The sequence below is a fragment of the Oncorhynchus clarkii genome, chromosome 17 (assembly GCF_045791955.1).
Source record: "Oncorhynchus clarkii lewisi isolate Uvic-CL-2024 chromosome 17, UVic_Ocla_1.0, whole genome shotgun sequence".
Classification (NCBI taxonomy): domain Eukaryota; kingdom Metazoa; phylum Chordata; class Actinopteri; order Salmoniformes; family Salmonidae; genus Oncorhynchus; species Oncorhynchus clarkii.
Genome location: NC_092163.1, coordinates 67,709,846 through 67,731,559, shown reverse-complemented (window position 1 = coordinate 67,731,559; position 21,714 = coordinate 67,709,846). Strand labels below are relative to the sequence as shown.

At 47.6% G+C, this 21,714-nt stretch overlaps 1 protein-coding gene across 3 annotated transcripts in view; it reads left to right on the top strand.

Annotated features, from left to right (window-relative positions):
• Positions 1-1,338: 1,338 nt before the first annotated feature.
• LOC139371301 (ras association domain-containing protein 5-like) overlaps positions 1,339-21,714 on the top strand; it is a 52,137-nt gene continuing 31,761 nt past the window's right edge. The window contains exon 1 of one of the 3 annotated variants that reach the window (XM_071111612.1): positions 1,339-2,327. In XM_071111612.1, coding sequence (XP_070967713.1) covers positions 1,469-2,327 — 859 coding nt within the window. In that variant the 5' untranslated portion in view covers positions 1,339-1,468. The remainder of the gene's footprint in view (positions 2,328-21,714) is intronic. The other 2 variants (XR_011627220.1, XM_071111610.1) reach the window with 2 other exon arrangements.

The following is a 21,714-nucleotide window of genomic DNA, read 5'->3' as shown; positions in this document are numbered from 1 at the left end:
TGCAGTAGTAATATAGTACAGTAGTAATATAGTGCAGTAGTAATAGCCTACAGTAGGCCCATATCGAATTGTATTTAGTGTAAACCTTACTGTTAACTGCTTACTTACAAGCCCTTAACCAACAATACAGTTCAAGAAATAGAGTTAAGAAAATATTTACTATATAAACTAAAGTAAAAAGCAACACAGGAAAATGACATAACAACAACAAGGCTATATCCAGGGAGTAACCTACCAAATTTTCAGGGGGTACAAGTGTTAGTCAAGGTCATTTATAAAGTGACTATGCATAGATAATAAACAGCGAGTAGCAGCAGAGTAAAAAAACAAAGGGGGGGGGGGGGGAGGAATGTAATAGTCCGGTGGCCATTTGATTAATTGTTCAGCAGTCTTATGGCTTTGGGGTAGAAGCTGTTAAGCAACCTTTTGGTCCTAGACTTGGTGCTGGATCTGGTGACCCATGCCAAATCTTTTCAGTCTCCTGAAGGGGAAAAGGTGTTGTCGTGCCCTCTTCACAACTGTCTTGGTATGTTTGGACCATGATAGTTTATTGGTGATGTGGACACCAAGGAACTTGAAACTCTTGACCTGCTCCACTACAGCCCCTGTAGTCCACGATCATCTCCTTTGTCTTGCTCACATCGAGGAAGAGGTTGTTGTCCTGGCACCACACTACCAGGTCTCTGCCCTCCCTATAGGTTCTCATCGTTGTCAGTGATCAGGCCTACCACTGTTGTATCATCAGCAAACTTAATGATGTTGTTGGAGTCGTAGTTGGCCATGCAGTCGTGGGTGAAAAGAGAGTACGGGGGGGGGACTAAGCCCGCACCCCTGAGGGGCCCCAGTGTTGAGGATCAGCGTGGCCAGGGGGCGGCCCGTCAGGAAGTCCAAGATCCAGTTGCAGAGGGAGGTGTTTAATCCCAGGGTCCTTAGTTTATTGATGTGCTTTGAGGGCACTATGGTGTTGAACACTGAGCTGTAGTCAAAGCATTCTCACATAGGTTTTCCTTTTGTCCAGGTGGGAAAGGGCAGTGTGGAATGCGGTTGAGATTGTGTCATCTGTGGATCTGTTGGGGCAGAGTGGGTCATGCTGGGTTTCCAGCATGATGATGTTGATGTGAGCCATGACCAGCCTTTCAGAGCTCTTCATGGCTATAAGTAATGTAGTAGTAGGCTACTGTAATAGTAGTACAAATAATAATAGTACTGTAGTATTAGTAGAAGTAACCTAGTAGTAGTTTAATCCCTGGTTAGTCTACACTGTCATGTAAAATCACTGAAAAATCCCTGGATTAAGCACACTGCCGCTTTAAGAGTGCTCGTCCCCCTGTGGCATTTAAACGCTTTCAGAATCGTCGTTGCAGATGTGTCACACTTCATGCCTGGCTCGCGCTTCAATTTAGTTTACATTCACCGCACACGCACCGATACACACACGTTATTAGGGCATTGAATTGGGAGCAGGGCAATGGCTTCAATGAGTGTGGTAGGACCAAGACAGCATCGTCCTAGCCCAGACCAGGAGTTTTTCTTTAAGGAAATAACGGCCACCGGGAAGAAGAAAATAACGTTACCGAGGAAATACTCCCTGGAGAATATGGTGACCAGGAAGATATCGGTGAAGCGGGAGTGCGGTTCGGTGTCGGTCTTATCAGCAGTCACAGCAACCCCGCTGACCCCGGCACACCAAAGAGCAGCAGCCGAGGTAGGAGGGGGGAATCCCGGGGTGAGAAGTGGGGCTCAGCCGGGGCTGGTGCCACGTAGCTTCGACAGAGAACGCGACAGCAGCAGGCCTGATTGTGGGCACACGGAGAGAGACACGACGGCGGCGAGGGAGGACACTGGTCAAAGCGGACGGAGGGCAAGCGGCAATGACTATGCCGATGACGGAGGGAGTTCACTGAAGACCGTCACAAATGTTCGGTCAAGCACATCGGCCAACGAACAGATAGCAGATGCCAAGTGTGACAGATCAAGCGCGCCCACAAACGGACACACTGGCGAACACTCACATCGGGACTGGCCAGTCAGGATGCGCGCATCCCACAGCTTCCCTGGTGAGACCACCGAGCCGGGTACCAAAGGGGACACCGGGGGGCCACCGATGGAGCGGTTGACTCAGGGAAGGACAGGGGTCGTTAAACTCGCGCGCACAGAACCACACCGGAAGGAGGCCTGGTCAATATTTGCCTCCCAGGAGCAGGAGGACCCGCGCGTGCGTGCGGAGACAGGGGAGGGCCACCTGTTCTGGACCAGAACAGTTACTCAGGACTGGTGCGACGTTTGTAACCAGCCAATCAACGCCCAGCAGGCGCTCAAGTGTAAAAGTAAGTAGTAGGCTAAACTATGACAGTAGAGAACACATTCATTTCCAGTTCTTCAGGAGGAAGGTGTAACTGTTGCTTTACTACAATATAATAGAGATGGTTTGTGCTTGATTGCTTTTCTTTCACTTGGTGTGATATGGGATGATAGTGCAGCATTGCTTTGAGGGATGTGCTGTGACATCATAGTTTGAAGATGAGGCTTGGATATTGACCTCATACCAAGGTGGATACTGCTGGCTGTTGTTGCGTCTGGCTTAAATGTGAAGCACACTATCAGGCCAGGACTAGACTAGCAATATACTCTTCAGAGAGTGAGAGAGCGTGACTTTGCCAAGCATTCAGAGCTGCAGCCAGCAACCTCCTATGGAAACCTCATTATCTTGTCCTCCCAGACTCGTCTCTCTGTCCCTCTATCCTCCTCCAGCCTCCCCTCCCTCTCAGTGTCACAGCATGATTTGCAAGCACAGCTTCAGGCATTAGCCTATGCAGAGAGACAGGAACGAGGGAGTGAGAGAGAGAGAGAGAGAGAGAGAGAGAGAAGGACAAAGTTAGTTTAGGAAGTCTAGAGTTATGCTTGTGTTCATGGAATATTAAGCTAGTGCATGTGTCAGTACCACTGTAGGTCATCTGCTATTGTCATATCTGTATGGGGGTATTTTGGTCCCAGTTATCTTCCCATGTGTGACTGCTCTGGAGGGTAAGGGAGTGGCATGTTTGTGTCTGTATGTGTTTAAACATGGCTCAGGTGTCATCTAGCCCACATTCAATCCTACTGGTTCTCTATCACCACAGTTCTCTGTCACCACAGTTCTCTGTCACTACTGTGCTCTCACACACAACATCACACTACTTTCTACAGTACACATAGTATCTTTCTGCTCTACTTCCAGTGTTAACAATGCAACAACAGTGAATCAGGCTTTCATGGACTCCTCCACTCTTTCTGTCCTATGTAGACTCTGTCAGGGTGCTCAGAGAGAACTAAAGTGGGGAGGGGAAGAGAAAATGGAAGAGAATGGTAGTGTAAGAGAGAGTGGAAAGAGAGAGTGTAAGAGAGAGTGGAAGAGAGAGTGGAAAGAGAGAGTGGAAAGAGCGGTATAAAGGAGAAGAAGAGTTGGCGATGAGGAGAAAGGAAACAAAGGGGAGAGAGAGGGCAGAGAGAGAGGGCAGAGGGAGAGGGCACAGGGAGAAGGGAGAGGGGAGAGGGAGAGGGGAGAGGGTAGAGGGAGAGAGCACAGGGAGAGGGTAGAGAGAGAGGGCACAGGTAGAGGGTAGAGGGAGAGGGTAGAGGGAGATGGTAGAGGGAGATAACAGGCCATCAGACTGTTATGGTCACCACTAGCCAGCCTCCGCTTAGTGCCCTGCCCTGAACTTACTCACTCTTACTATCTGGCTACCACCCGCTACTCCACCCTGTACCTTATAATGGAGCCAGAGGGGATGGCTGATGTTTTACGTGCTCCCAACCAACTGTGCTATTTTGTTAGGTTTTTCGAGTTGTTTGTAACTTATTTTTTCAACTTATTTAGTACATAAGAGACGGTAGCAGCAACATTACTCACCTCAAACTGGAAGAATATTTTTTCTTTAACGAGTCCGATGTGAAGGATATACTGCTTTCTCAGGAACAGGCCCAGATCCCCGTCATTTGTGTGAAGAAAAGACGGGAAAAAAGGGGGCGGAGGTCAGGCTGCCTTACGAGAATTCGTAGGCGATTGAGTAAACTTCCACTGCCATCTCTTCTATTGGCCAACGTGCAATCATTGTAAAATAAAATAGATGACCTACGATCAAGATTATACTACCAACGGGACATTAAAAATTGTAATATCTTATGTTTCACCAAGTCGTGGCTGAACGACGACACGGATAATATAGAGCTGGTGGGATTTTCCATGCACCGGCAGGACAGAGAAGCTACAGGGGCGGGGTGTGTGTGTCTATTTGTCAATAACACCTGGTGCGCGATGTCAAATATTAAAGAAGTCTCAAGGTATTGCTCGCCTGAGGTAGAGTACCTTATGATAAGCTGTAGACCACACTATTTACCAGGAGAGTTCTCATCTATATTATTCATAGCCGTCTATTTACCACCACAAACCGATGCTGGCACTAAGATCGCACTCAACCAGCTGTATAAGGCCATCAGCAAACAAGAAAATGCTCATCCAGAAGCGACACTCCTAGTAGCCAGGGACTTCACTGCAGGCAAACTTACATCCGTTTTACCTCATTTTTACCACCATGTCACATGTGCAACCAGAGGGAAAAAAACTCTAGACCACCTTTACTCCACACACAGAGATGCATACAAAGCTCTCCCCCGCCCTCCATTTGGCAAATCTGACCATAATTATATCCTCCTGATTCCTGCTTACAAGCAAAAACTAAGAAGAAAATACAAGTGACTCGCTCAATACGGAAGTGGTCAGATACAGGACTGTTTTGCTAGCACATATTGAAATGTGTTCCCGGATTCATCAAATGGCAGTATACCACCTCAGGCACCGGCTTCATCAATAAGTGCAGCGACAACGTCGTCCCCACAGTGACCGTACATACAGTGCCTTGCGAAAGTATTCGGCCCCCTTGAACTTTGCGACCTTTTGCCACATTTCAGGCTTCAAACATAAAGATATAAAACTGTATTTTTTTGTGAAGAATCAACAACAAGTGGGACACAATCATGAAGTGGAACAACATTTATTGGATATTTCAAACTTTTTTAACAAATCAAAAACTGAAAAATTGGGCGTGCAAAATTATTCAGCCCCTTTACTTTCAGTGCAGCAAACTCTCTCCAGAAGTTCAGTGAGGATCTCTGAATGATCCAATGTTGACCTAAATGACTAATGATGATAAATACAATCCACCTGTGTGTAATCAAGTCTCCGTATAAATGCACCTGCACTGTGATAGTCTCAGAGGTCCGTTAAAAGCGCAGAGAGCATCATGAAGAACAAGGAACACACCAGGCAGGTCCGAGATACTGTTGTGAAGAAGTTTAAAGCCGGATTTGGATACAAAAAGATTTCCCAAGCTTTAAACATCCCAAGGAGCACTGTGCAAGCGATAATATTGAAATGGAAGGAGTATCAGACCACTGCAAATCTACCAAAACATGGCCGTCCCTCTAAACTTTCAGCTCATACAAGGAGAAGACTGATCAGAGATGCAGCCAAGAGGCCCATGATCACTCTGGATGAACTGCAGAGATCTACAGCTGAGGTGGGAGACTCTGTCCATAGGACAACAATCAGTCGTATATTGCACAAATCTGACCTTTATGGAAGAGTGGCAAGAAGAAAGCCATTTCTTAAAGATATCCATAAAAAGTGTTGTTTAAAGTTTGCCACAAGCCACCTGGGAGACACACCAAACATGTGGAAGAAGGTGCTCTGGTCAGATGAAACCAAAATTGAACTTTTTGGCAACAATGCAAAACGTTATGTTTGGCGTAAAAGCAACACCCTGAACACACCATCCCCACTGTCAAACATGGTGGTGGCAGCATCATGGTTTGGGCCTGCTTTTCTTCAGCAGGGACAGGGAAGATGGTTAAAATTGATGGGAAGATGGATGGAGTCTGCAAAAGACCTGAGACTGGGACGGAGATTTGTCTTCCAACAAGACAATGATCCAAAACATAAAGCAAAATCTACAATGGAATGGTTCATATCCAGGTGTTAGAATGGCCAAGTCAAAGTCCAGACCTGAATCCAATCGAGAATCTGTGGAAAGAACTGAAAACTGCTGTTCACAAATGCTCTCCATCCAACCTCACTGAGCTCGAGCTGTTTTGCAAGGAGGAATTGGAAAAAATGTCAGTCTCTCGATGTGCAAAACTGATAGAGACATACCCCAAGCGACTTACAGCTGTAATTGCAGCAAAAGGTGGCGCTACAAAGTATTAACTTAAGGGAGCTGAATAATTTTGCACGCCCAATTTTTTCGTTTTTGATTTGTTAAAAAAGTTTGAAATATCCAATAAATGTCGTTCCACTTCATGATTGTGTCCCACTTGTTGTTGATTCTTCACAAAAAAATACAGTTTTATATCTTTATGTTTGAGGCCTGAAATGTGGCAAAAGGTCGCAAAGTTCAAGGGGGCCGAATACTTTCGCAAGGCACTGTACATATCTCAACCAGAAGCCATGGATTACAGGCAACATCCGCGTTGAGCTAAAGGCTAGAGCTGCCGCTTTCAAGGAGCGGGACACTAATCTGGACGCCTATAAGAAATCCCGCTATGCCCTCAGATGAACTATCAAACAAGCAAAGCGTCAATACAGGATTAAGATTGAATCCTACTACACCGGCTCTGACGCTTGTCAGATGTGGCAGGGCTTGAAAACTATTACGGACTACAAAGGGAAACCCAGCCGCGAGCTGCCCAGTGACGCGAGCCTACCAGACGAGCTAAATTCCTTCGCTTCGAGGCAAGCAACACTGAAACATGCATGAGAGCACCAGCTGTTCTTGACGACTGTGTAGCCGATGAGAGCAAGATCTTTAAACAGGTCAACATTCCCAAAGCCGCAGGGCAGACGGATTACCAGGACGTGTACTCAAAGAATGCGGGGACCAACTGGCAAGCGTCTTCACTGACATTTTCAACCTCTCCCTGACCGAGTCTGTAATACTTACATGTCCTGCCTAAATGATTACCGCCCCATAGCACTCGGTAGCAATGAAGTGCTTTGAAAGGCTGGCCATGGTTTACATCAACATCATTATACTGGAAACCCTAGACCCACTCCAATTCGCATACCGCCCAAACAGATCCGCAGATGACGCAATCTCAATCGCACTCCACACTGCCCTTTCCCACCTGGACAAAAGGAACACCTATGTGAGAATGCTTTGACTACAGCTCAGTGTTCAACACCATAGTGCCCTCAAAGCTCATCACTAAGCTAAGAACCCTGGGACTAAACACCTCCCTCTGCAACTGGATCCTGGACTTCCTGACGGGCCGCCCCCCCAGGTGGTAAGGGTAGGCAAAAACACGTCTACTACGCTGATCCTCAACACTGGGGCCCCTCAGGGGTGTGTGCTTAGTCCCCTCCTGTTCACCCACGACTGTGTGTCCAATCACGACTCCAAATCCATCATTAAGTTTACTGACGACACAACAGTGGTAGGCCTGATCACAATGATGAGATTTGGACCTATGAGATTTGGATTTGACCTATGGGGAGAAGGTCAAAGACCTGGCAGTGTGGTGCCAGGACAACCTCTCCCTCAATGTGAGCAAGACAAAGGAGCTGAACGTGGACTACAGGAAAAGGCGGGCCAAACAGGCCCCCGTTAACATCAACGGGGCTGTAGGGGAGAGTTTGTTCCTTGGTATCCACATCAGCAAGAAACTGTCATGGTCCAAACACACCAAGTAATTCGTGAAGAGGACATGACAACACCTTTTCCCCCTCAATAGAAAAATATTTGGCATGGTTCCCCAGATCCTCAATAAGTATGCTGCAGGGATAGAGGGAGGCTGCCTTAGAGGGAGGCTGCCTTACGAGAATTCGTAGGCGATTGAGTAAACTTCCACTGCCATCTCTTCTATTGGCCAACGTGCAATCATTGTAAAATAAAATAGATGACCTACGATCAAGATTATACTACCAACGGGACATTAAAAATTGTAATATCTTATGTTTCACCAAGTCGTGGCTGAACGACGACACGGATAATATAGAGCTGGTGGGATTTTCCATGCACCGGCAGGACAGAGAAGCTACAGGGGCGGGGTGTGTGTGTCTATTTGTCAATAACACCTGGTGCGCGATGTCAAATATTAAAGAAGTCTCAAGGTATTGCTCGCCTGAGGTAGAGTACCTTATGATAAGCTGTAGACCACACTATTTACCAGGAGAGTTCTCATCTATATTATTCATAGCCGTCTATTTACCACCACAAACCGATGCTGGCACTAAGATCGCACTCAACCAGCTGTATAAGGCCATCAGCAAACAAGAAAATGCTCATCCAGAAGCGACACTCCTAGTAGCCAGGGACTTCACTGCAGGCAAACTTACATCCGTTTTACCTCATTTTTACCACCATGTCACATGTGCAACCAGAGGGAAAAAAACTCTAGACCACCTTTACTCCACACACAGAGATGCATACAAAGCTCTCCCCCGCCCTCCATTTGGCAAATCTGACCATAATTATATCCTCCTGATTCCTGCTTACAAGCAAAAACTAAGAAGAAAATACAAGTGACTCGCTCAATACGGAAGTGGTCAGATACAGGACTGTTTTGCTAGCACATATTGAAATGTGTTCCCGGATTCATCAAATGGCAGTATACCACCTCAGGCACCGGCTTCATCAATAAGTGCAGCGACAACGTCGTCCCCACAGTGACCGTACATACAGTGCCTTGCGAAAGTATTCGGCCCCCTTGAACTTTGCGACCTTTTGCCACATTTCAGGCTTCAAACATAAAGATATAAAACTGTATTTTTTTGTGAAGAATCAACAACAAGTGGGACACAATCATGAAGTGGAACAACATTTATTGGATATTTCAAACTTTTTTAACAAATCAAAAACTGAAAAATTGGGCGTGCAAAATTATTCAGCCCCTTTACTTTCAGTGCAGCAAACTCTCTCCAGAAGTTCAGTGAGGATCTCTGAATGATCCAATGTTGACCTAAATGACTAATGATGATAAATACAATCCACCTGTGTGTAATCAAGTCTCCGTATAAATGCACCTGCACTGTGATAGTCTCAGAGGTCCGTTAAAAGCGCAGAGAGCATCATGAAGAACAAGGAACACACCAGGCAGGTCCGAGATACTGTTGTGAAGAAGTTTAAAGCCGGATTTGGATACAAAAAGATTTCCCAAGCTTTAAACATCCCAAGGAGCACTGTGCAAGCGATAATATTGAAATGGAAGGAGTATCAGACCACTGCAAATCTACCAAAACATGGCCGTCCCTCTAAACTTTCAGCTCATACAAGGAGAAGACTGATCAGAGATGCAGCCAAGAGGCCCATGATCACTCTGGATGAACTGCAGAGATCTACAGCTGAGGTGGGAGACTCTGTCCATAGGACAACAATCAGTCGTATATTGCACAAATCTGACCTTTATGGAAGAGTGGCAAGAAGAAAGCCATTTCTTAAAGATATCCATAAAAAGTGTTGTTTAAAGTTTGCCACAAGCCACCTGGGAGACACACCAAACATGTGGAAGAAGGTGCTCTGGTCAGATGAAACCAAAATTGAACTTTTTGGCAACAATGCAAAACGTTATGTTTGGCGTAAAAGCAACACCCTGAACACACCATCCCCACTGTCAAACATGGTGGTGGCAGCATCATGGTTTGGGCCTGCTTTTCTTCAGCAGGGACAGGGAAGATGGTTAAAATTGATGGGAAGATGGATGGAGTCTGCAAAAGACCTGAGACTGGGACGGAGATTTGTCTTCCAACAAGACAATGATCCAAAACATAAAGCAAAATCTACAATGGAATGGTTCATATCCAGGTGTTAGAATGGCCAAGTCAAAGTCCAGACCTGAATCCAATCGAGAATCTGTGGAAAGAACTGAAAACTGCTGTTCACAAATGCTCTCCATCCAACCTCACTGAGCTCGAGCTGTTTTGCAAGGAGGAATTGGAAAAAATGTCAGTCTCTCGATGTGCAAAACTGATAGAGACATACCCCAAGCGACTTACAGCTGTAATTGCAGCAAAAGGTGGCGCTACAAAGTATTAACTTAAGGGAGCTGAATAATTTTGCACGCCCAATTTTTTCGTTTTTGATTTGTTAAAAAAGTTTGAAATATCCAATAAATGTCGTTCCACTTCATGATTGTGTCCCACTTGTTGTTGATTCTTCACAAAAAAATACAGTTTTATATCTTTATGTTTGAGGCCTGAAATGTGGCAAAAGGTCGCAAAGTTCAAGGGGGCCGAATACTTTCGCAAGGCACTGTACATATCTCAACCAGAAGCCATGGATTACAGGCAACATCCGCGTTGAGCTAAAGGCTAGAGCTGCCGCTTTCAAGGAGCGGGACACTAATCTGGACGCCTATAAGAAATCCCGCTATGCCCTCAGATGAACTATCAAACAAGCAAAGCGTCAATACAGGATTAAGATTGAATCCTACTACACCGGCTCTGACGCTTGTCAGATGTGGCAGGGCTTGAAAACTATTACGGACTACAAAGGGAAACCCAGCCGCGAGCTGCCCAGTGACGCGAGCCTACCAGACGAGCTAAATTCCTTCGCTTCGAGGCAAGCAACACTGAAACATGCATGAGAGCACCAGCTGTTCTTGACGACTGTGTAGCCGATGAGAGCAAGATCTTTAAACAGGTCAACATTCCCAAAGCCGCAGGGCAGACGGATTACCAGGACGTGTACTCAAAGAATGCGGGGACCAACTGGCAAGCGTCTTCACTGACATTTTCAACCTCTCCCTGACCGAGTCTGTAATACTTACATGTCCTGCCTAAATGATTACCGCCCCATAGCACTCGGTAGCAATGAAGTGCTTTGAAAGGCTGGCCATGGTTTACATCAACATCATTATACTGGAAACCCTAGACCCACTCCAATTCGCATACCGCCCAAACAGATCCGCAGATGACGCAATCTCAATCGCACTCCACACTGCCCTTTCCCACCTGGACAAAAGGAACACCTATGTGAGAATGCTTTGACTACAGCTCAGTGTTCAACACCATAGTGCCCTCAAAGCTCATCACTAAGCTAAGAACCCTGGGACTAAACACCTCCCTCTGCAACTGGATCCTGGACTTCCTGACGGGCCGCCCCCCCAGGTGGTAAGGGTAGGCAAAAACACGTCTACTACGCTGATCCTCAACACTGGGGCCCCTCAGGGGTGTGTGCTTAGTCCCCTCCTGTTCACCCACGACTGTGTGTCCAATCACGACTCCAAATCCATCATTAAGTTTACTGACGACACAACAGTGGTAGGCCTGATCACAATGATGAGATTTGGACCTATGAGATTTGGATTTGACCTATGGGGAGAAGGTCAAAGACCTGGCAGTGTGGTGCCAGGACAACCTCTCCCTCAATGTGAGCAAGACAAAGGAGCTGAACGTGGACTACAGGAAAAGGCGGGCCAAACAGGCCCCCGTTAACATCAACGGGGCTGTAGGGGAGAGTTTGTTCCTTGGTATCCACATCAGCAAGAAACTGTCATGGTCCAAACACACCAAGTAATTCGTGAAGAGGACATGACAACACCTTTTCCCCCTCAATAGAAAAATATTTGGCATGGTTCCCCAGATCCTCAATAAGTATGCTGCAGGGATAGAGGGAGCTCAGTGCTGCAGGGAGAGAGGGAGCTCAGTGCTGCAGGGAGAGAGGGAGCTCAGTGCTGCAGGGAGAGAGGGAGCTCAGTGCTGCAGGGAGAGAGGGAGCTCAGTGCTGCAGGGAGAGAGGGAGCTCAGTGCTGCAGGGAGAGAGGGAGCTCAGTGCTGCAGGGAGAGAGGGAGCTCAGTGCTGCAGGGAGAGAGGGAGCTCAGTGCTGCAGGGAGAGCGGGAGCTCAGTGCTGCAGGGAGAGAGGGAGCTCAGTGCTGCAGGGAGAGAGGGAGCTCAGTGCTGCAGAGAGAGAGGGAGCTCAGTGCTGCAGGGCGAGAGGGAGCTCAGTGCTGCAGGGCGAGAGGGAGCTCAGTGCTGCAGGGCGAGAGGGAGCTCAGTGCTGCAGGGCGAGAGGGAGCTCAGTGCTGCAGGGAGAGAGGGAGCTCAGTGCTGCAGGGAGAGAGGGAGCTGAGTGCTGCAGAGAGAGGGGAGCTCAGTGCTGCAGGGAGAGAGGGAGCTCAGTGCTGCAGGGAGAGAGGGAGCTCAGTGCTGCAGGGAGAGAGGGAGCTCAGTGCTGCAGGGAGAGAGGGAGCTCAGTGCTGCAGGGAGAGAGGGAGCTCAGTGCTGCAGGGAGAGAGGGAGCTCAGTGCTGCAGGGAGAGCGGGGAGCTGAGTGCTGCAGGGAGAGAGGGAGCTCAGTGCTGCAGGGAGAGAGGGGAGCTGAGTGCTGCAGGGAGAGAGGGGAGCTGAGTGCTGCAGGGAGAGAGGGGAGCTGAGTGCTGCGGAGAGAGGGAGCTCAGTGCTGCAGGGAGAGAGGGAGCTCAGTGCTGCAGGGAGGGAGGGAGCTCAGTGCTGCAGGGAGAGAGGGAGCTCAGTGCTGCAGGGAGAGAGGGAGCTCAGTGCTGCAGGGAGAGAGGGAGCTCAGTGCTGCAGGGAGAGAGGGGAGCTGAGTGCTGCAGGGAGAGAGGGGAGCTGAGTGCTGCAGAGAGAGAGGGGAGCTAAGTGCTGCAGGGAGAGAGAGAGCTAAGTGCTGCAGGGAGAGAGGGAGCTCAGTGCTGCAGGGAGAGAGGGAGCTCAGTGCTGCAGGGAGAGAGGGGAGCTGAGTGCTGCAGGGAGAGAGGGGAGCTGAGTGCTGCAGAGAGAGAGGGGAGCTAAGTGCTGCAGGGAGAGAGAGAGCTAAGTGCTGCAGGGAGAGAGGGAGCTCAGTGCTGCAGGGAGAGAGGGAGCTCAGTGCTGCAGGGAGAGAGGGAGCTCAGTGCTGCAGGGAGAGAGGGAGCTCAGTGATAGTTACACTGTTTGTATTCGGTCATGTTTCCGGTCACCTTGCCCTGATTAAAAGCAGTGGTTCGGGCTTTCAGTTTCACGCGAATGCTGCCATCAATCCACGGTTTCTGGTTTGGGAATGTTTTAATCATTGCTATGGGAACGACATCCTCAACGCACGTTCTAATGAACTCGCTCACCGAATCAGCGTATTCGTCAATGTTGTTGTCTGACGCAATACGAAACATATCCCAGTCCACGTGATGGAAGCAGTCTTGGAGTGTGGAATCAGATTGGTCGGACCAGCGTTGAACAGACCTCAGCGCGGGAGCTTCTTGTTTTAGTTTCTGTCTGTAGGCAGGGATCAACAAAATGGAGTCGTGGTCAGCTTTTCCGAAAGGGGGGCGGGGCAGGGCCTTATATGCGTTGCGGAAGTTGGAATAGCAATGATCCAAGGTTTTTCCCGCCCTGGTTGCGCAATCGATATGCTGATAAAATTTAGGGAGTCTTGTTTTCAGATTAGCCTTGTTAAAATCCCCAGCTACAATGAATGCAGCCTCCGGATAAATGGATTCCAGTTTGCAAAGAGTCAAATAAAGTTCGTTCAGAGCCTTCGATGTGTCTGCTTGGGGGGGAATATATACGACTGTGATTATAATCGAAGAGAATTCCCTTGGTAGATAATGCGGTCGACATTTGATTGTGAGGAATTCTAAATCAGGTGAACAGAAGGACTTGAGTTCCTGTATGTTGTTATGGTCACACCACGTCACGTTAACCATGAAGCATACGCCCCCGCCCCTCTTCTTACCAGAAAGATGTTTGTTTCTGTCTGCGCGATGCGTGGAGAAACCAGCTGGCTGCACCGACTCCAATAGCATCTCTCCAGTGAGCCATGTTTCCGTGAAGCAAAGAACGTTACAGTCTCTGATGTCCCTCTGGAATGCTACCCTTGCTCGGATTTCATCAACCTTGTTGTCAAGAGACTGGACATTGGCGAGAAGAATGCTAGGGAGTGGTGCACGATGTGCCCATCTCCGGAGTCTGACCAGAAGACCGCTTCGTTTCCCTCTTTTACGAAGTTGTTTTTTTGGGTCGTCGGCTGGGATCCATTTCGTTGTCCTGGGTGAAAGGCAGAACACAGGATCCGCTTCGCGAAAGTCATATTCTTGGTCGTACTGATGGTGAGTTGACGCTGCTCTTATGTTTAGTAGTTCTTCTCGACTGTATGTAATGAAACCTAAGATGACCTGGGGTACCAATGTAAGAAATAACACGTAAAAAAAAAAAAAAAACTATGCCCTCCTGTTAGCTAATCCAAGTTTATCATTTTAAAAGGCTAATTGATCATTAGAAAAAGTGGATTTCTAAGTGACCACAAACTTTTGAACGGTAGTGTACATATATAGGATCCATTCTAGATCCATATAGTACATGTAATCTTAATAAAATGCAGGTTATAATCTCATAGAGCAGTTTGGACTAGAAGCACTAATACCTCTATATGTATTTATCGTGTGTGTGTGTTCCACATAGAGCTTCCACTCACTCCATCCACCACCACCACTTCCTAATGAACCTGATCGTGAGTGTTGCATTACAGCCATTTTGTGCCTGAGGGAAGCCCAATACTGTACAGTTTCTTACTTTACCCCTCCTTGGTCTAAAACTGCAACCTCACAAAATGATAGTGTTATCTTTTAATTAAAGGTCTCTAAAGTTGCTGTTGTAGAAACTCACACATAGATACACACCTACACACACTCTCTCCCACTCCTGTCCTCTCACTCCTGTCTTTTCTCTCTCCTGTTCTCTCTCTCTCCTGTTCTCTCTCTCTCTCTCCTGTTCTCTCTCCTGTTCTCTCTCCCTCTCTCCTGTTCTCTCTCTCTGCTGTTCTCTCTCGCTCTCCTGTTCTCTCGCTATCCTGTTCTCCTCCTCTCTCCTGTTCTCTCTCTCCTGTTCTCTCTCCTGTTCTCTCTCTCTCCTGTTCTCTCCTGTTCTCTCTCTCTCTCTCTCCTGTTCTCTCGCTCTCCAATTCAACAGGCTTTATTGGCATGGGAAACAGATGTTTACATAGCCAAAGCAAGTGAAATAGATAATAAACAAAAGTCTCTGTCTCTCTCTCCAGGCGTTGAGTCAGTCTTTGGTCACTGCTTCCACAGGAAAACATGGGGAGTGACACTGCCACTGATGACACACTAGGCAGGCAGACAGACTGGGGAAATTTTAGCAGAAACTGAAAGGATAAAGGGGGAGACCTTGTCAGTTGTCCAACTGAATCCATCCAACCGAAATGTGTCTTCTGCATTTAACACAACCTCTGAATCAGAGAGGTGCGTGGGGCTGCCTTAATCGACATCCATGTCTTTGGCGCCCGGGGAACAGTGGGTTAACTGCCTTGTTCAGGGGCAGAACGACAGATTTTTACCTTTTCAGCTCTGGGATTCAATCCAGCAACCTTTTGGTTACTGGCCCAACGCTTTAACCACTAGGCTACCTGCCTCTAACCACTAGGCTACCTGCCTCTAACCACTAGGCTACCTGCCTCTAACCACTAGGCTACCTGCCTCTAACCACTAGGCTACCTGCCTCTAACCACTAGGCTACCTGCCTCTAACCACTAGGCTACCTGCCTCTAACCACTAGGCTACCTGCCTCTAACCACTAGGCTACTTGCCTCTAACCACTAGGCTACCTGCCCCTAACCACTAGGCTACCTGCCTCTAACCACTAGGCTACCTGCCTCTAACCACTAGGCTACCTGCCTCTAACCACTAGGCTACTTGCCTCTAACCACTAGGCTACCTGCCCCTAACCACTAGGCTACCTGCCTCTAACCACTAGGCTACCTGCCTCTGACTTTTATCTCCCTCACCAACTTTAAACATCTGCTATCTGAGCAGCTGCAGCTGTACATAGTCCATCGGTAAATAGCCCACCCAATTTACCTACCTCATCCCCATACTGTTTATATTTATTTACTTTTCTGCTCTTTTGCACACCAGTATCTCTACCTGTACATGACCATCTGATAATTTATCACTCCAGTGTTAATCTGCTAAATTGTAATTATTCACCTAACTCCTCATGCCTTTTGCACACAATGTATATAGACTCTCTTTTTTTTCTTTTTTTTCTACTGTGTTATTGACTTGTTAATTGTTTACTCCATGTGTAACTCTGTGTTGTCTGTTCACACTGCTATGCTTTATCTTGGCCAGGTCGCAGTTGTAAATGAGAACTTGTTCTCAACAGACCTACCTGGTTAAATAAAGGTGAAATAAAAACCACTAGGCTACCATAGCAGAGAAAATAGGAGATCAACCCTCCTCCTCTTGCACTGAGCCTGTTTATTTTGTCTGGTTGTGATGTCACTGTTGCCTTAGGCCTAACGAAGCTCTCTTCATTGGTAGCTAGTATACTGGTAGTTTATGGAGATGCCCTCCCTAAAGTATAACCTGTCCCCTCCCTTAGCCCACATATACCCTGTGCCCTCCCTGTATCCTAAACCCTATGCCCTCCCTAAAGTATAACCTGTCCCCTCCCTTAGCCCACATATACCCTGTGCCCTCCCTGTATCCTAAACCCTATGCCCTCCCCCATCCCCTACACAGTGCTGGCCTTGTCTTCAGCAGCAACCATAGCAGTCTGACTGTGTGTTACTCTCAGAGCTCCTTTTGACTCCAGCAGAGGAAGCAGAGGGTGTTAATGGCTCTTAGCTTCCTGTACACACATACCACTGCTACACATGTTTAATAAACCACCAGCCTAGCATATCTACAAATGTCTAGCATGACCCCTTCTGACCATGCTAGTCTCGTCTGAGCACAGAGTTCAACATTGGGCCAGGCAGGCAGAAATGTTCAACGTTTGTGCAGGGATGTCAGTCATAGAGAGACATTAGAAACTTTACACCTCAATGCCTCCGAGCTTTCTATTCACCCCTTCATGAGGACTTTATGGCATGGTTAGGGTTATGGCTAGAGTTAGGGTAGAGCCAGGGTGTGCACATGGAGCTAGGGTTAGGGTAGAGCCAGGGTGTGCACATGGAGCTAGGGTTAGGGTAGAGCCAGGGTGTGGACATGGAGCTAGGGTTAGGTTTACATTTTTAAAAAAAATAAGAATAAGGAAATATGGTTTAAGATTTCAAATATTAGTTGAACTGTTATGGCTGCCATGGGATGAATACCAACGAGTGATGTTGTCTTCACATAAGAGACTATATCTCCTATATCTGTGTGTGTGTGTGAGAGAGAGAGAGAGAGCTGATGCAGTTCTCCTGTATGTGTGACAGATCTGTGGGGAGTTTTACTCAGGTTATATTTAGGGTGCACTTGGCAGGCCCTGGGACTGCTCTAAGGTGGCTTATGGAGACGGCAGTGTGTGTGTAACTGCCTCGTCTTAATGGGTGTTAGAGAAAGGAGGAGTGGGCACACAACAGGTGCTACACACACACAAAGAAGAAGACAGTAGTGTAAAACAGAATGTATTAAGTGGCATGGAGAGATGGTGCTATTGATGATATAACTGGTGTCATAATCATATCATCTATATTACTCATGCTGTTGCAGATGAGTAGGTAATATATGTATATATAGGTGTGTGTGTGTGATTTGATGAAGGCTGGTACATCCTGTGCGTCCAAACTCATCAGGCTCAGAAGTAGGGCAGGAAAAGTCCCAGCAGCCCTCTCGATGTCTTCTCCAGGGCATATTAATAGCCGATGGAGTGTGTATCATATATACCAAGATATGCACATACACACAGACACACACACATACAGACAGACACACACACACACATACACACACACACACACATACAGACACACACACACACATACACACACACACACACACACATACAGACACACATACACACAGACACACACACATACAGACAGACATACAGACACACACACATACAGACACACACACATACAGACACACACACACTCACACAGACTCACTCACACAGACTCACACATACAGACACACACACATACAGACACACACACACACATACAGACACACACACACACACATACAGAGAGCTGGTGAGATGTCACACAGTAAAAAGATTTACCACTGTTTCTGTGATGGTTTGTGGTGAATCATTTCACTTGCCAGGCTGTGATATTCACACAGGAGAGAGAGAGAGAATGGCGCAATTGGAGGAGAGAGGGCGCGATTGGAGGAGAACGAAGGAGAGAGGGCGCGATTGGAGGAGAACGAAGGAGAGAGGGCGCGATTGGAAGAGGGCAAGGAAGAGAGAGAGTGATGGAGAGAGAGAGAGAGAGAGATGGAGCAATTGGAGGAGAGAGAGAGAGAGAGAGAGAGAGATGGCGCAATTGGAGGAGAGCGAGGGAGAGGGAGAGATGGCGCAATTGGAGGAGAGCGAGGGAGAGACGGAAGGAAAGGAGGCAGTGGAAGTTGAGACAACATGTGGGAGACAGTATCCAACACTGCAGTGCTCTGCTCTAGCATGTTTACTGTGTTATTGGTGTGTGACCACGAAGATGTCCAGTGACCCTGGAGATGGACAAATATTTTGATAGACGAGGAGGACTAGAGAGGGGAAGCCAGTGATAGAGAGAGAGAGCGAGCAATGATGAGTTTGAGTGTTGGGGCTCTGTCTCTTTAAGCTGTCTGCTGCTGCAGAGTGTGTGGGTGCTGCAGCAGAGGCACAGAGAGCTGAGAGATAGAGAGAAAGAACAAGAGAACACAGAGTCCATCATCTACAAAACAAGTGAATGAGAGAGAGCGATACCAGCAGTGGGGTGAGGATAGGTTGAGGGTAGTGGTATGTGTGAGGAAACTTCACAGAGGATGAGGGAGAGAAGGAGGGAGGGGTGAGAGGCAAGCTGAGGTGTGAGGACTGTCAGGGCTAGAGGTGTGTGTGTGTGCACTGACTATCGGAAGGGTAAGGGAAGAAGAGGAGGCGGTGTGTCTGAGTGTGTGCGTGAGGTAAGAGCGAGGTGTGTGTGAGGTCTGTGTGTGTACGGGGTGGCAAAGCGAGAGGTGGACGGGGTGCTGGTTCGGAGCGTGGCACAGCTGGGTGAGTGGTGGCGCTGGGATGGCGGGCACTGGGGAGGCTGGCGAGCAGGCAGCCCTCGGACCGACAGGGAGTCCCTCAGCCGCAGGCAGGAAAGGGGCAGAGGGCATTCGCCGGAGGGAGCTGGCGGCCTGGGGTACAGGACGGTGCCAGCGAGGTGGTGCCACGCTCCCAGCCGGACACCGGTAGCAACGTTGATGGTGGGGTGGGGGGTAGAGGAGGGGGAGAGAGGTGAGGGTGTAAACCAGTTAAGAGTTTCTCAATCCTTGTCTCTGCATCTAAAGGCTGAGGTGGGGGGTGAGGGAGAGGGTGACTTGGGGGGTGAGGATGGCGATATGGGCAGTGCGTGTTTTGGTCAGGTGTCCAGGCGTTTGGGAAGGCTGTTACGGCGCCTGCCTAAGTCTCGTTCCTGGAGTGACGGACTACGGATGCTTCGCAGAACCAGTTCCCACGGATCACTCATCACCTCTTCCTCAGGTATGGAGAGGGGGAGAGAGAGGGATGGAGAGGGTGAGAGAGAGGGATGGAGAGAGGGATGGAGAGGGATGGAGAGGGAGAGAGAGGGATGGAGAGATGGAGCTCCTTCAACGGTTCTCGCAATGAATGCATCCATTTCTCAGGTCTAGAGGAGGAGGGAGATGGGAGGAAAGGATAGAGAGAGGAAGAAAGAAAGAGAAGGTGGAGGGTTGAGAGCAGTGTCAGAGAGTAAGATGGCAAGATATGGTAGATAGAGAACAGATAGCAGAAGATAAAAAGAAAGAGAGGAATGAGAGGAAGATAAAGATAGAGGTGCTGGGTAGGAGTATTGTTACATTATGTCAAGAAAAGAACATCTCTACAATGACCCTTTTAACTACTGTATACTGTAACTCAGAATCTCTCTCTCTGTCTTTTCCCCAGCTCCCCCATATTTCTCCTGATAGATGACCCTTTTAACTACTGTATACTGTAACTCAGAATCTATCTCTCTGTCTTTTCCCCAGCTCCCCCATATTTCTCCTGATAGATGACCCTTTTAACTACTGTATACTGTAACTCAGAATCTATCTCTCTGTCTTTTCCCCAGCTCCCCCATATTTCTCCCGATAGATGACCCTTTTAACTACTGTATACTGTAACTCAGAATCTATCTCTCTGTCTTTTCCCCAGCTCCCCCATATTTCTCCTGATAGATGACCCTTTTAACTACTGTATACTGTAACTCAGAATCTATCTCTCTGTCTTTTCCCCAGCTCCCCCATATTTCTCCTGATAGATGACCCTTTTAACTACTGTATACTGTAACTCAGAATCTATCTCTCTGTCTTTTCCCCAGCTCCCCCATATTTCTCCTGATAGATGACCCTTTTAACTACTGTATACTGTAACTCAGAATCTATCTCTCTGTCTTTTCCCCAGCTCCCCCATATTTCTCCCGATAGATGACCCTTTTAACTACTGTATACTGTAACTCAGAATCTATCTCTCTGTCTTTTCCCCAGCTCCCCCATATTTCTCCTGATAGATGACCCTTTTAACTACTGTATACTGTAACTCAGAATCTATCTCTCTGTCTTTTCCCCAGCTCCCCCATATTTCTCCTGATAGATGACCCTTTTAACTACTGTATACTGTAACTCAGAATCTATCTCTCTGTCTTTTCCCCAGCTCCCCCATATTTCTCCTGATAGATGACCCTTTTAACTACTGTATACTGTAACTCAGAATCTATCTCTCTGTCTTTTCCCCAGCTCCCCCATATTTCTCCTGATAGATGACCCTTTTAACTACTGTATACTGTAACTCAGAATCTATCTCTCTGTCTTTTCCCCAGCTCCCCCATATTTCTCCCGATAGATGACCCTTTTAACTACTGTATACTGTAACTCAGAATCTATCTCTCTGTCTTTTCCCCATCTCCCCCATATTTCTCCCGATAGATGACTCTGAACATCAAAATCATCCGATGATAAATGTGTTCTTATAAACCTTATTTGTATTCTGAGGGGACGATCCTATAAAACCAGATTCTAGATGTCTGCCTGTGGTCTGTACTGGGAATATGATATTAGAACTGACTGTTTAGGGGCCTGGAATGGAGTGTAGCATGGATCCTGGCGTTTCTGTACGCGGAGTGGGAAAGACTGACGCAGTTGTGTCCAGGGATAAGTACTGAGTGGCTATAGAGCGTAGTACAAGGAGAACATGCTGTCTGCACCTTGGTAGAACAAAGACGAGGCTCCAGAGACAGATTTATAGATTAACATAGTGAAATAAGAAATTGGACTGAAGTGTTAGCCTGTGTGCGTACATGCATCTGTGAGTGTGTGTACCATTTAAGTCAATGGTGTGTGCATTGTGTGTGTGTCTTATTCGAGAGCTGTCTGTGAAGGGCTGATAAGGTCCTGACCAAACATCAATCAGCTTATCAAAGGAACCAGAACATGTCACTACACCTGTATGATGTCACAGCCCTCCCTCCACCAATCAGCAGTGGACCAGCTAATCCCTCTAGAGCAGGGATGGCAACTTTGATGGGGGTGTGGGTCACAAAATATTCTTAACACATCGTGGAGGGGCTGCAGTGGCTCGCGGGTCTGTGTACACACATCCACACCCACACATCCACACCCACACATCCACACCCACACATCCACACCCACACATCCACACCCACACATGCAGTCAACTGTGCAGTTAATCTGTTTGTGCAGTTAAACTACTTAACTCTCTTAACTACAATAAAACACAGTATATATATATATATATATGTATATACATACAGTAGCAG